This window comes from Phaenicophaeus curvirostris, chromosome 1, assembly GCF_032191515.1.
Source record: "Phaenicophaeus curvirostris isolate KB17595 chromosome 1, BPBGC_Pcur_1.0, whole genome shotgun sequence".
NCBI lineage: Eukaryota > Metazoa > Chordata > Aves > Cuculiformes > Cuculidae > Phaenicophaeus > Phaenicophaeus curvirostris.
The window spans coordinates 23217200-23231449 of NC_091392.1; the positions used below are offsets into that span (position 1 = coordinate 23217200).

Below are 14250 nucleotides of genomic sequence, written 5' to 3' on the forward strand. Positions count from 1 at the left end.
CTGCCTCATATTTAAAGCAAGAAGAGGTGTTCTCATCGGCAGCAAATTTTACAGAAAAAAAGTTATTTCTTTGTAGATCACAGTGGAAACCAGACACGGCTTTGCATGAAGGACATGTTGTCTCAGCACAGGAGCTGACTGGACTCTTGCAACCTGTTCTCAGCCAGAATTCCAGAAACCTCATCTTGTTCCTGCAAGATACAGTATGTAACAATAATTCCTTTTCTCTCACCAATGCTGAGTGTGAGTCTGTACCTAAATGAGATGCATGGCTTCTTCTCACCAATCTGCTCTCTCTGTTTTTCAGCTTAGCATAGATGATTTCACATACCACAGTGAATCCTACGGTGACAAGAATCCGTTTCAAAATGTTCAGGCAAGCATTTATATCTTTTATTTCCTTATATGTACTGTTTAAAATTAAGAAAGATGCAAACAAAAAATAACTGGGAAAATTAAACTGATTGCAGCAATTTTCCTATTTAAATTATTTATTGAGATTGTTTTATTTTAAGGTTAAAGGAATTCAACTGAAATGTTTTGTTGGTATTTTATTTCTGAAGAACAAGTTTTTAGAATTCATCGTAATAGAAAAATTGTTCCTAAACATGTTGCAATTTTATGCTATAAAAACCAATACAAACTTCCAGACCGACACCCTAAAATTCTGCTTTGAAGCCATAGGAAGAAAAGTAATTATAGGAATCAATTATTTATTCCTGATTTTCAGAACTGAACATCTATTTTATTTTCATAGAAATTGAAGTTGTCTTAACTCATTAACTGCTTAACACTTAACTGCTTCATATTTCAATGCAGTTAATATGTGACGAGGTATTGGGTTGCTTTAATCTTCATGAAAAAAACACATGCTATTTGAGTAATTTGAAATCAACTCCAAACACAGGATTTACGACGGAGTCCTCCTGAGTCAGTCAGCAACTTCACCTTCTCACTCAGGAGGTTTACAGACTTTCTGCACGGTGTCTCTGGTTATACTTACATAATGGTTTATTGAACTGTAATTAGACACAGGAAATGTTCACATGTGGAATTCATAAAGACATTCCTGTAGGCAGTGCAGGATGAACGGAGCTATTGGTAATGTAACTGGTATCAGAGCATATGAGGAAGTGTAAATTCCCAAGCAACAAAGAGCAAGCTCTGTGTGTAATTAAATACATAAATATTCACATATTGCCTGTCTCTACATCTATACTGTCTAAGAAACTCTTGTCTTCCTTTGGCCACTGATATTGGAGAACTTCAGTTCTTTACCATTTAACAGGGATGGAAAGGATAGGATGTCAACTAGAGGGACCTGGACAAGCTGGAGAAGTGGGCCTGTATGAACCTCATGAGGTTCAACAAGGCCAAGTGCAAGGTCCTACACCTGGGTCGGGGCAATCCCCGATTCCAGTACAGGCTGGGAGATTATGTGATTGAGGGCAGCCCTGCAGAGAAGGACTTGGGGTGCTGATTGACGAGAAGCTCAACATGAGCCAGCAATGTGCGCTCGCAGCCCAAGCGAACCATATCCTGGGCTGCATCAAAAGAAGCGTGGCCAGCAGGTTGAGGGATGTGACTCTCCCCTCCTACTCTGCTCTTGTGAGACCTCATCTGGAGTACTGTGTCCAGTTCTGGAATCCTCAGCATAAGAAGGATATGGAGCTGTTGGAAAGGTTCCAGAGGAGGGCCATGAAGATGATCAGAGAGCTGGAGCACTCTGAGGACAGGCTGAGAGAGTTGGGGTTGTTCAGCCTGGAGAACAGAAGGCTCTGGGGCGGACCTTACAGCAACCTTCCAGTACCTGAAGGTGGCTGACAGGAAAGCTAGGGAGGGACTTTTTAGAGTGGCATGTAGCAATAGGACTAGGGGAATGGCTATAAATTGGAGGGGGGAAGATTTAGACTAGACATAAGGAAGAATTTCTTCACTATGAGAGCAGTGAGGCACTGGCACAGGTTGCCCAGGGAAGCTGTGGCTGCCCCATCCCTGGAGGTGTTCAAGGCCAGGTTGGATGAGACCTTGGGCAGCCTGGTCTAGTGGGAGGTGTCCCTGCCCATGGCAGCGGGGTTGGAACTAGGTGATCTTTAAGGTCCTTTCCAACCTACACCATTCTCTGATTCTACAATAACAGCATTTTCACACTGACACTGGAACAGAAAAAACTATTCAAAGTATGTACATGGGTTGTCTGAGGGGTGAATGGGAGTGATACTCATTTGTAGTGCAAGGATCAGTGCACATGCACAAAGACAGAGATACTGGTACTTCCCTCGTATGCCTTGTCTTCTCTGGGTTTAAAATCTATGCAAGGCTGCGTCTGCCTGACTGTGAAGCTGGTATGATTTTAGAAGCTGTGTGAAATGTACACATGGTATTGCAAGCTCCTAATGATGTGGTGGTCTTATTTAAGAAGACCCTGGATATTTAAGAGGAGGAATATTGAAGTATTTAAAACTTTCATTGGCCTTGTAATCAGGACTCCATAGGCACTGACATATTCATATCTACAGAACACAGGACAAAGTGGCGGTCAGGTCTGAATTTTCTCACTATAATCTTTGATGTTGCATAATCTCAAATTTTTATACCTTCACACTCTGTGTTATACAAGTGATTCATTAAGCTGTAATTGATGTTCCATGTCACTTAAGTATCCTCCTTTTGAAATTCAGAGGTGCAAATTTATTCACAAACCTAAACTGGAGAGCTCATTTAGAATGTATATGTGCATGTAGCAGTATGTGTACTACAAGAAGGGAGTGTTCTTTGCAAAAGAGTTATAGGCTTGTAAATCACAGTGACATCTGCAGATACTAGATTTGTTCAGCTACATTAGCAGCTGTTTTGAGCTTTTGGGATCAATGGGTTTATATGCAATAAAAGAATTCTATTTCCAGTTAGTACAAAAGGAATCTTACAAGCAGATCATTTATCTTAAACATTCAAAGAACTTTTAAATTAAATAATAAAATACAAAGATTTGCACTTCAGAAACTTTTTTTGTTAAGCAGCCACCTACTTTACAAACTGTTTTTCTTTAATATTAGCTTTGGCTTTCCCCAAAGGACGCTCAGCCCCTTAGAATTGTAGTTATGATAACGCATTCCAATTAGTGGCCAACTGTGTAGCTGCATAATTATTATTGTAAGTCATTGCCATTAGCAGTTCTATATCTCCATTTTATCCTCAGTCAGTGGTCATAGACTGAAGAGTGCTATTTAGTCACATGTGAAACAGCGGTCCTGTTACAGTCTTGATTGTCTTTGTTCCCTTTCTCTTGTCCTCTTTTATTTTCAAGTTATTATTTTTTTGACAAGGGGGCATGCAGAACTCCATAATAATCAATATATAAGTTCATAATAGATTTATTCAATGACATGATGATGTTTTGCTCTCTAGCCTTCTTGAAAAAACTATTAGTCTAGTATTTGATTTTTCAGTTCTGATCACTATCAGCTAGTGAAATGACATTTTCAAGGAGCTGTTGTGCTGCCTAAGGTTTCATTACTGAAGGGTAACACTCAGTTCTGAGCCTATTATCTATTATTGTGCACATAAAATTAGTGGATTTTTTTTTCTCACCCTGTGCTCTGCTAAAATCAATATATATTTAATCTCACAGATACTTTGTTGCCCAAGAAGTTGTATCAGAAGTTGCTTCTGCAATTCATCAGTCGGCCCTTGCTTTTACTATCTTGAATAATTCAGCATAATTAGTAGATTTATTTATCTCAATATTTATGCCTTTTTACCAGATAATTTATGAATATATGGAACAGAACAGACCCTAGTGTTGTAACGGATACTTTTTTCTAGTCCTTGCTTGCTGTTACTTTACCTACTCTTTACCTATCCCTCACCTACTTCTATATGAAGATCATCTCTCCCATACTAAAGCAGTTTAATTTGTTTAGGAGTCTCTGCTTCAGGACTCTGTCAAGTGTCTTTTGTCAATCTAAGTACTCTGTATCAGCTAGAGCTCCCTGATGTACATGTTTATTGACTCCTTCAAATATTTTGAGCAGAATTATGAGGCACAGATTCTTTCTGCAAAAGCCATGTCAGCATTTTCCCAGTATAATAATTCCTTATTGATATAGTCTGTATTTTATTCTTTGGAATAGTTCTTCCCATTCCTGGACTTCAAGTTTGTTTCTCTGTAGTTCCTCAGATCTGTCTGTAATCCTTGAAAAAAACCCAACTGTGTCATGTTTGCCACCATACAGTACAGTGGTATGGACATTTGTTCAACAATATTTTCCATAGTTGCAACATATTTTATTAGCTAAAGAATATCAGATCAGTTTTTATTAAAATCATAATATATAGGTTTATGCCTACATTCAGAGAACACAGGTATGGCATAAAAGTCTGTAAGATTAATAGTAATTGGAAAGTTAAAATGAAATGATAACTTTCTTTGAATTTATCACTGTAGAAACAGATGTGCCACCAAATCTGTTTGAAGAGATTTTTCTTTTTATAGATAACCCATTGACCAATGCAGTAGAAAATAACTACAGTACTTTAATATTTTAAATTGTATACTTACAGGTAAAAGATGAAGATTTAGAAGATCTCCTTCACATTGAAGGGCCTGCCTGTTTGGGTGTAGGTTCCCAGATATTTCTAGAACCAACACAGGAGTCCTTTTTCCCAACTAATATTTTCATTATAGGACTGTTTTGGTGCCAAACATAAACTAGTTCAGAACAATGAGTATGTCTACATGATCTTTGATAGATGGATGCATGATTTTAATAAAATTAGATTTTTACCATAGGTTTTTAATGATAGACTTAAATTTACTAAATTCCAGCTTCGTATCACTTAGATGTAGCCTCAATCCAGTTAATGCAGGACTGAAACCACAGGATGGCAAGTAAGTCTGAGAACAGCTTTATCACAGTGCTGATACTTGGATTCATGCCTAGAAATGTAGGCAGAGTCATCCCACATCTACCTTCAAAAAAAACCTGAACAACCATTTATGTAATCCAACAGTGAACTTTCTTATAACATTTCATTCAGGATAGGTGTGTCAGGGGACACTAAAGAAGGTGAATGTGCACATAATGGCATGAGGTTTAACAAGGCCAAATGCCGGGTCCTGCACTTGGGGCACAACAACCCTGTGCAGTGCTACAGACTAGGAGAAGTCTGTCTAGAAAGCTGCCTGGAGGAGAGGGACCTGGGGGTGTTGGTTGACAGCCGACTGAATATGATATGAATATGAATATGATATATGCTGAATATGAGCCAGCAGTGTGCCCAGGTGGCCAAGAAGGCCAATAGCATCTTGGCTTGTATCAGAAACGGTGTGACCAGCAGGTCCAGGGAGGTTATTCTCCCTCTGTACTCGGCACTGGTGAGACCGCTCCTCGAGTACTGTGTTCAGTTCTGGGCCCCTCACCACAAGAAGGATGTTGAGGCTCTGGAGCGAGTCCAGAGAAGAGCAACAAAGCTGGTGAGGGGGCTGGAGAACAGGCCTTATGAGGAGCGGCTGAGAGAGCTGGGGTTGTTTAGCCTGGAGAAGAGGAGGCTGAGGGGAGACCTCATTGCTCTCTATAACTACCTGAAAGGACGTTGTAGAGAGGAGGGTGCTGGCCTCTTCTCCCAAGTGGCAGGGGACAGGACAAGAGGGAATGGCCTTAAGCTCCGCCAGGGGAGATTTAGGCTGGACATTAGGAAAAGATTCTTCACAGAAAGGGTCATTGGGCACTGGAACAGGCTGCCCAGGGAGGTGGTTGAGTCACCTTTCCTGGAGGTGTTTAAAGGACGGGTTGGTGAGGAGCTGAGGGGCATGGTTTAGTGATTGATAGTAATGGTTGGACTCGATGATCCTGGGAGTCTTTTCCAACCTGGTTATTCTATGATTCTATGATTCTATAATCAGAGTAAGCTGACCATAGACATGTTATAGACTTTTGCATGTAATGTAGGATGTTCTACTATCAGTCCAACAGTTCAATATGATGTTCCCTCTCTCTCTCTCTTTTTCCTAGCTCCTGTGTGTTTGTACTTCTTTGTTCAGTGCTTTAAAAGAAAACAAGATCAGGTGTTTCTACGTAGCCCTCTTCATTCTCTGCTCTCTTTTGCAATGGTGTTTTGAATATGCATGGTAGTTGAAATCCTAATATGCATAAAGCAAATGTCAAGACGGACAAACAAGAGGCGTGGGATCAGAATGGCTGTCTGAGGCTAATGATTAGATAGCCAGCTGTGTCTATTCTTCAGATGGAGAACAGTTGAATACCAGAGGCTGGAAGGTGAGACAGATGGCAGTGCAAGACTGGTCAGGAGCAGAGGCACAATTTAGATATTATTCAGTAATGATGTATTTTTACATTTTATTCTACAATTAATGAGTAATCTGCTTAAACATATCCTTGGAAGAAGTGGCTACTGCCATTCTGGTTACTGCTAGGGGGCCAAGGGATTAAAATATTGAAAATAGAATAAAACAGTAATAATAAAACAGTAAAATAAAACATAGAAAAGCTCAGAATTTTAGCTCTAAATTCATATATGCAAAATAATCAAACTGGTATCTGTCATCCTTTCCTTTAAGGCAGTTCTAAAAAATGCTACTCAAAGACCTGTAAACCAGATCAGTGATTTCTGCTCTATTTTAATTTCTGCAGCTATTTTTCTATCGGTCTGGCAAATCAGACAATACTACATAATCCTGCCTTATGAGCATCTAAAGAAATATGAAAATAACCAGCCTTTGCCTAGGATGGAAAACATGTGAGCAATTAGAAAGAACCATATGAGGTCAGGAAAGTGGTAGGCAGTCAGAGAACAGACAAAAAGGAAAAAGAGTAGGAGGCAAAAAGTATTAGCAACCCCACAAGACTTGCATCAGTTACAGTGGGAGAAAGAGTCTATAACAACTTGAATATCTAATGTTGGATCAAGTGACAGACTCAATCTAGACTTAAATGTAGAAAATAGGAAAGCAAAATTAGCAAGCTGTAAATTAGGACTCAGTGAAAAGAAGTATTTATTCATGTTAAGCTCAGGATAAATTAATTTTGATCATTCTCAAGATTCCATCTTGCATTTTCTTTCCCTGAATATTTCAAGTTAATTTTATTACGAAGGAAAACCTTTGCAAGGGAAGTTTTTTGACTATGCAGGTGTCAAAGAACGAGAATGTGTTTAAATGTATTTCACTTAAGTATTTTCATCAGAAACTCAGCTACGAGAATTATAAAAAAATTGTAGATACCCTGATGCTTGATTATCTGATCCAGTTCAGGCTGAGCTTTATAATTGGTATTTTGAGTAGAAAGACAGAAAGTGCATCACATAAAGTTTGTTTATATGTTTCTGGAGGGTCTGTAGATCTTGAAATATGCAGCTTTAATTAACAGCTAACAAATAGACACTTATCTACACCGTGTGCTCTGCGTGGATATACACAAAGGAAGGGCATTTATGATGCAGAGTATGACTCCATACTGAATAGAGCTGCTGGAATGTGAAGTGTCCAGCGATGATCCTTTTCGCCTCTGAGGGCATTTAGTTAGATGGTAATCTGATGAATTTTGCTTCTGGCAGCATTTGTAACCAGTTTCTCCTTTTTCTGCAAACTCTCCAATACATTCTCTTCTTCACCTTTCTCGGCTTGAGAACTTCTACATTATCTGTCTCTCCTCTTCCACCACATGCATGGAAAGGACAGTAAGAATTTGGTGACAGTGCCTGCTTTAAGCTTACCACAAGAAAGTGCAGGACTAATATTGATACAAGTGCCCCTTCACTGCCCCTTTCCAGAAGCAGCCTTCAGACAGTATCAGGCTGGTGAGAACACAGTTAGCATTTACCATGGTGGTTCCACACTTTTAGTATTAAATTGTGGATATACATATGAAAAAATAAGTTGGTGCTTAATTACTAAGCAAGTAAATAAACTGTCCATACATGTCTTACAGGAAATTCTTCAGTCTTCTCCTTCATCTTTAGTTTTGCCAGCTGTTGACTGTGAGGCTATCCGCTATGTTCTGAGCTTTCTTCAGGAGTTGGGAGTTGAGAAGTTTACAAACATAAATAATCTTAACGTCTCTCAGCTGGAAGTGAATACATCTAAACCAAACTTCCTGATTGTTCAGCTACAACCACTTGCCAGGTAGGAGCTTGTCACAAACAAAACTGACCCAAAGGTATGCACAATTGTTAAAGCTTTTTAAAATGTCACTTGTATTCAGGAAATTTAAAAACCAAAGTGGAAGCTTAAAGGGTTAACAAAGTTATTTTTCTTGCAAGGCTGAATTTAGTGTTTAAGTTCCCCGACGAGCTTATCCGGTGTAACAGACAAATTATGTCGAGAAAATCAGTCAAGTATTCCTATTTAGTCTACCTGTTTATAAGAGAGCAAAGGGACAATTAATGAAACGACATGGCAACACACTTCTATCAAAAAAAGCTGAGTTATTTTATGCAACATATGATTAACCTGCAGAATTAATTGCAAGAAGGCATTCCAGAGGTGCAGAAAAATGGAAGGATGAATAAACCCACAAATAAACATACAAACAAACCTGGAGATAATATGAATGAAGAGGCTATTTTCCGTCACTCTATAAGGAAGAGGAGGGCCATAATTCTTCATGTTTCCAGGCCTATGACAACAGTGATTTAAGGGAGGTAGAAAGACTGTTCCTCTAGGCAAAGTTGGGCCTGCCTGTTACTTGTAGGGCTTTTAGAGCTCCGTGGGCTGCCTGCTGTGGAGCACTCCCGACCACTGGGTGTAAGAAACCAACCTGATTTAGACCGTCAGCTGTTCTTATCCTTTCAGCAGAAAGCAGCATGGTGCATACATAGTCATACTGACTACAAGTTATGTCAATATATACTTAGAAAATATAAGGCATGAGTGTACTGTGTCCCTCTGTTCAGCTTCTAATGCTCTTCCCTCTTCCTAGCCTGTTACTTGGACTTTTGAACATGTTGGTGCGTGTATCAATGTGTCCTATGGAAGTGCAATTATAGATCTCATGTCACTGAACAAATAAAGACAGTACCCATTTTAAGGAGCTCATGTACAAGTGTTAGACAAAGGGAAAGAAAATCTGAGAATGGTCAAAATAGCATCAGTAGTGAGGCTTCTCAGCAGCTAAGGAAGTTTGAGGGGGTTGAGGAATCAGCTGAAGGTGTGGTCCTTGTGCTACTAAGGGCTTTGCAGAATTAAAGAGTAATAAGGAGAAGATAAGAGAATGATAGAGGGCCTGATGATAACAGTAATCCCTTTACTAGTCAGTATCTTTGTACATTTCTGGTTCATGTTGTTCTTGTTTAGAAAAGACTTTTAGTTATTTTTCTCCCACTCTTTTTGTAGCGGTTTAAATGAGATTTCCACCCTCGAAGCAATTGCTGAAAATGGTAAGTAATATGACCAAGATATAACTAACATTTCATCATTTAAGTCTGTGTTTTCACTTGAGCAGATTGTATTCTCTAGTTCCTCAGTTACAGTACTATTTAAAGGTTTTCTTCTCGCCCCTCTGTAGTACTTATAAACTATCAATTAACACAATGTTGAAGTAATGAGTGGCAGATTTAAAATCCACAAAATCATCTGCACAAAATTGAGAAGAAGCTTCCCAAACCGTGTGTCAGGTCACTTTTTTTTTTGAGGGGAGGGGGGAGTGTGGGAGTGTGGGCTGAAGTCTTCACATTCTAGTTTATTCACCGAAGTAGCCACTCAATGCATTGCTGAATAAGAATGGAAAATAACATCAGCAAGACATTTTAATTTGAATGAAAGTTCCTGAGCCACAGTTCCTTAAAATTATCCTACTGAAAGTCTGTGCAGCAGATGGGAGAGAGTTGTAAAAGAGTCATTCCAGAAGTAGTAGTAAGACTCCAAAACACCATCTTCCAAGTCATACAATCTGATCTGGGTGTCTAGGTACTGTGTGTAGCATAAGCACAGTGATTTCCCAAATATTGCTGTCAGGACACCCTTCAAGGTCAGAACGGCTTGCAAGGTCATGAGTTATTCATGTATGTTAAGGGGTGATTGCTGCTAGGTCCTAGTAGCTCAGCAAAAAAACCCCCCAAAACTATTTGTCACATACCTGCAATGTGACACTTGTTAACCCATAAATACTGCTTGTAGATGTTTCTCTTGCAGTATCAACAGTAAACTCATATTAAAACACTGCAGACCTTTAGCAGGCTGCCTAGAAGTTCACAAAGCCTCTTACATTTTTTAAAGCAACTTCTTTCCTTTCCAGTGTAGAAGGTTTAAAAATCTGATGTAATGAAATGTCAGAGAAATCTCTCCTGCTGTTTTACTCACTGCAGATAGGAAGCTCTGTAAGACAGAGCAAATGGGCTCAGACTCTGCCTGAGGGAAACGTGCTGTTCTGAAATAGCTTGAGGCTGGAATAAGCATGATTTTTTAGCACATTATTAAAATGATGCTCATGAAATCCAGAGTGGAATTCAGAATCCAATTCTGCTCAGGTTTCAAAGGATTCAGATTCACTGTTTCCTTTATGCTTCTTTTCAGTATTTATTTATTTCTTTTACTTCAGGTAGATTTTGACATTATTACTCAGTTTTTGCCAGTTTTCCTAAACATTTCTCTACTCAGGAGAAGGTTTCATTCTATCATGTCAGTCTTCCCTGCTGGATTCAACATACAACAAAACGGATGGCAAAGCTGTCTGTGAATCCATATGCCTAAGATGAGGCTTTTCAATTGCTATTGCATATATTCCTTTTTCCACTCTGATTCTCAGCACATTCCTCTTTCCACTCTTTCTTTTCTTTTACATTCCCCCCTCTAATCTTGCTCTTTACTATTCTGGATATCTTGTTCATAGCTTATGCCCTTCCTTTCTTTTCACTTTTCTCCTTCCAGAACATTTCTTCTCAGTTAATTTCTTCTGTCCCTTCCATCCACGTGCAAAATCACACAAAGACACTAAAGTAGATTAGAAATTATGAATAGCACTAATCCCATACTCCCTGGCAAAATTCAGAGGATGTGTCTTCAGTGTGTTAGAAAAGGTTTAATCCTTCTACCAGGGCACAGAGGCAGGTAGTTATGCTAATTGGAAAGTGTTATCCTAGGCAAGCTGCTTTTTATTCGTAGGTCTATGTACAGTTTCCTCAATTCATGCTATTTAAAAACAAACAAACAAACAAACAAACACTTCAGTAGAACCACTCTGAAATCACTCTAACATCAATATCACCATCTGGAGATTTGTCTTGTTCCATTAAAGAAAAAGCCTGTATGACTACTGTTTCCATGTAGGCCTGTAATTTAGGTGCTTTAAAATGTGGTGGAAAATCTGAACCCTTTTGCTTGGACAATATGCAGATACTTCATAAGCAAGGTAGAGTTTTGGTCACAGGCAAAGAAAGATCTGTATCAACTCTGTTGCAGTGTGGTCACAGCAGCTTTTCTGAATGAAGGAGTTGCCTCTAGAATCTTCCCAAAGGCAGGAGTTATAGATGTTACTGGTAACTATAGTTACATGTAGCTCCTTACTGAAGTGAAATGCAAATAATGTGTTATTTCAGAAAGCATTGGTTGCTTTAATGAAAGAAAAAACAAAGACAGTCCATGCATTTTTCTATGTATTATTTTTTCTTCTACAAATTTTAGCTGAGGCTGCTGAGTATTTCCAGTGAGTTACACTCTTCAATGCAAAATCTACAGTATGTAATGCCTTGGACGTCCACACACAATATAATTACACTACTAGTACATAAGCAATTGTTTTTCTGATTAAGTCTGTTTCTTATAGTAGATCTTTTTAGCAATAATTTTTTAGAAGGAAAATTTACATAGCTGTGATTCTTGACTGATATGAGGAGATCTGTTTATTTAAAACACTGCAGAAAAAACAATGCTTGCATTTTTACAAAAGCTAAACACTTTACTCAGCCAAAAGACCATAAATACTGTAAATAAAACAGATTAAAAAAGATAATAATATAACCTCTACTTCCAGTACATGAAAATTAAGTACAATTTCCATAAAGTATAGCCTCAAAATCTGAGAAGCCTGTGTGTCCAGGCTATAAAATATCCATTCACCAGATTAATACATAGATGAGAAGCGGTAAGGCACTGAAACAGTAAATGTATTTCTGCTTGATTGTTTCTGTTAGTCCCAATAACACTAGTAATGGTTCTTAATTCACAACTGTTCTGCTCCCTGCCGTAAGCAGATGTTAATATCTCTGCACACAACTTGAAAACATTTATCAGTTGTAAGTCTGTATCGTAACTTCCTGTGGTTTCAGAAAAAAAAGGAAGACCTTCTGTAGAGGCATGTTTGCAAGGTCTTCTCTTCCTTATTTGACTTTTCCTCCTTTTTTCAGAAATATTTCACTGTGTTTCTCCTTTGGCCTCCACTTTAGTCAGCAGCAAAATTTTCCATATCCTATTGAGGGTACAGATTCAGGCTTTAAACCTACCGAAGCCAAAAAGAATATTGATGCCAATATTATGTATATCATGCCACAAACTAAGCACTGTGTTTTGAGTGTTGTTTCTCACTGATTGGTTCTGTGTACTTTGTAATTCACATAATAATACTGCGTAAGGTTTATTACTTATTTATTAACTAGTCACTTGACTAACAGAATATGCATTCTACTCTCGTAATCTCGTGATTTCTTTTGCTCTTGCTTTTAATTGTGCAAAGTTCAACCTTTCCAGTATTGTTTCTACAGTATTTACTTTTTAGTTTCCAAAATCACCTCTTTTTCTGAACTGTTGTAATGTATTTGTTTTGTATCATGTCACTGAAATTATGTGTTTTTCAAGGCACTAAACATGCCTTATCCCATTTTTACCCATTGACATATAAAGGGTACAAGCACCTAAATTGCTTAAATAAACTAAATAAGCTTAAACATCTAGCTCATTACTTCTCCAGCTACTGTAGGATTTTAGCTTTCTCATTTTACAGAATTCATTAAATTATACACATTTCTACTTATAGACAAAATAATTGGAAGACTGACCATGGATCTGCAGGAACGAGGGATTCATTTTTCAGTAATTTATACTGCAGTGAGACCTTCAAGGGTGAGTAATCTGCAGTGCCTAGAACTGTCAGATTCTGGGCATCTAACAACTTAATGTTTATGGAGGAATGCTGTAGATCATTTCCAAGATTACACAAGCAAGCAATCTGTATTGTATAAGGTTTTGACCAGGAATGATTGCATAAATTTTCATTTACAGAAGCTGTATCACATAACTATTGATGTTTTACTGTTCTAGGATACCACAAATCTGCAGTTGTTTTTAGAACTTATTATTATTTTTAAGGACTGTAATTTTAGATTTTCTTGCCATTTAACTCTAATGGTTTTACAGTAAGTTCTGTGTGGAGCCTTGCCAGCCTTATCAATCTTTTTAGAGTGGCTGGTCAATAAGGACCAAGTGTTGTTTATTAACTTAAGGCTAATAATGTATCCATTTTGAAATTAACTGGTTTCATTCCTTTTAGTCAATACTTCGTATTTACAACTGAAAGGTAAACATCATACATAGATCACATCGTATTATGTTAGTAGTAAGTAGCAATGCAGAATAGTTTTTTATGCAGAATTACCTCTTTTGTATAACATACAGGTTGTAATCAAGAACTATTGAAATTGTAATTTTAACGTGATTAAGTGGAAGACAGTCATGCCTTGAGGAAAACAGGATGCAGCTCCCACTAAGAAGAGAGGCATATGAGGGATGGGCTGTATCCTAAATTCAACAACTTTAAAAGAAACATGTATCTGTCTGTTACAGTGGTAGCACATCTGAGCTCCTAATACTATGCTTAGTTTGAATTTTCATTCAAACTCAAGATAATGTCCTTTGGGAATACGAAAGATATAATTGCCTTGGTTTAGGCAGCAGGGAAGCTGCTAGTGGGGTTATCTAGATCTAGGGTGAGCTTGAGGGTTTCAGGAGGGAACACTAAGAAAAATCCACAATTGTTTTTAATAGAAGAACAACACCTAGAAAACCTGTTTTAAATGGATATGCAGTGGAGTCTGTTTGGCTTATCCAACAGAAGAGTACAAGGCAACTTGATTGCACTTTATAAATGTTCCTTAAGCAAAAAGTGGATTGATCCCACCAAGCCATTCTGTGTTCCATCAGAAGTAACCTGGGTTATTGCAGGGAGCTGGAATCTTGAAACTCTGGCTGGCCAACAGGATGATCAGAGTAGTCCCTTTAAACTCTAGGAAAAAGGCTAGCTC

At 38.2% G+C, this 14250-nt stretch overlaps 1 protein-coding gene across 1 annotated transcript in view; it reads left to right on the top strand.

Moving 5' to 3' along the window:
- The window catches only part of LOC138717334 (V-type proton ATPase subunit S1-like), a 50959-nt gene that overhangs the window by 7326 nt on the left and 29383 nt on the right, over positions 1-14250 (top strand). Inside the window, exons 2-6 of the mRNA XM_069850852.1 lie at positions 77-203; positions 308-376; positions 7950-8143; positions 9353-9396; positions 12987-13072. Coding sequence (XP_069706953.1) covers positions 77-203; positions 308-376; positions 7950-8143; positions 9353-9396; positions 12987-13072 — 520 coding nt within the window. The remainder of the gene's footprint in view (positions 1-76; positions 204-307; positions 377-7949; positions 8144-9352; positions 9397-12986; positions 13073-14250) is intronic.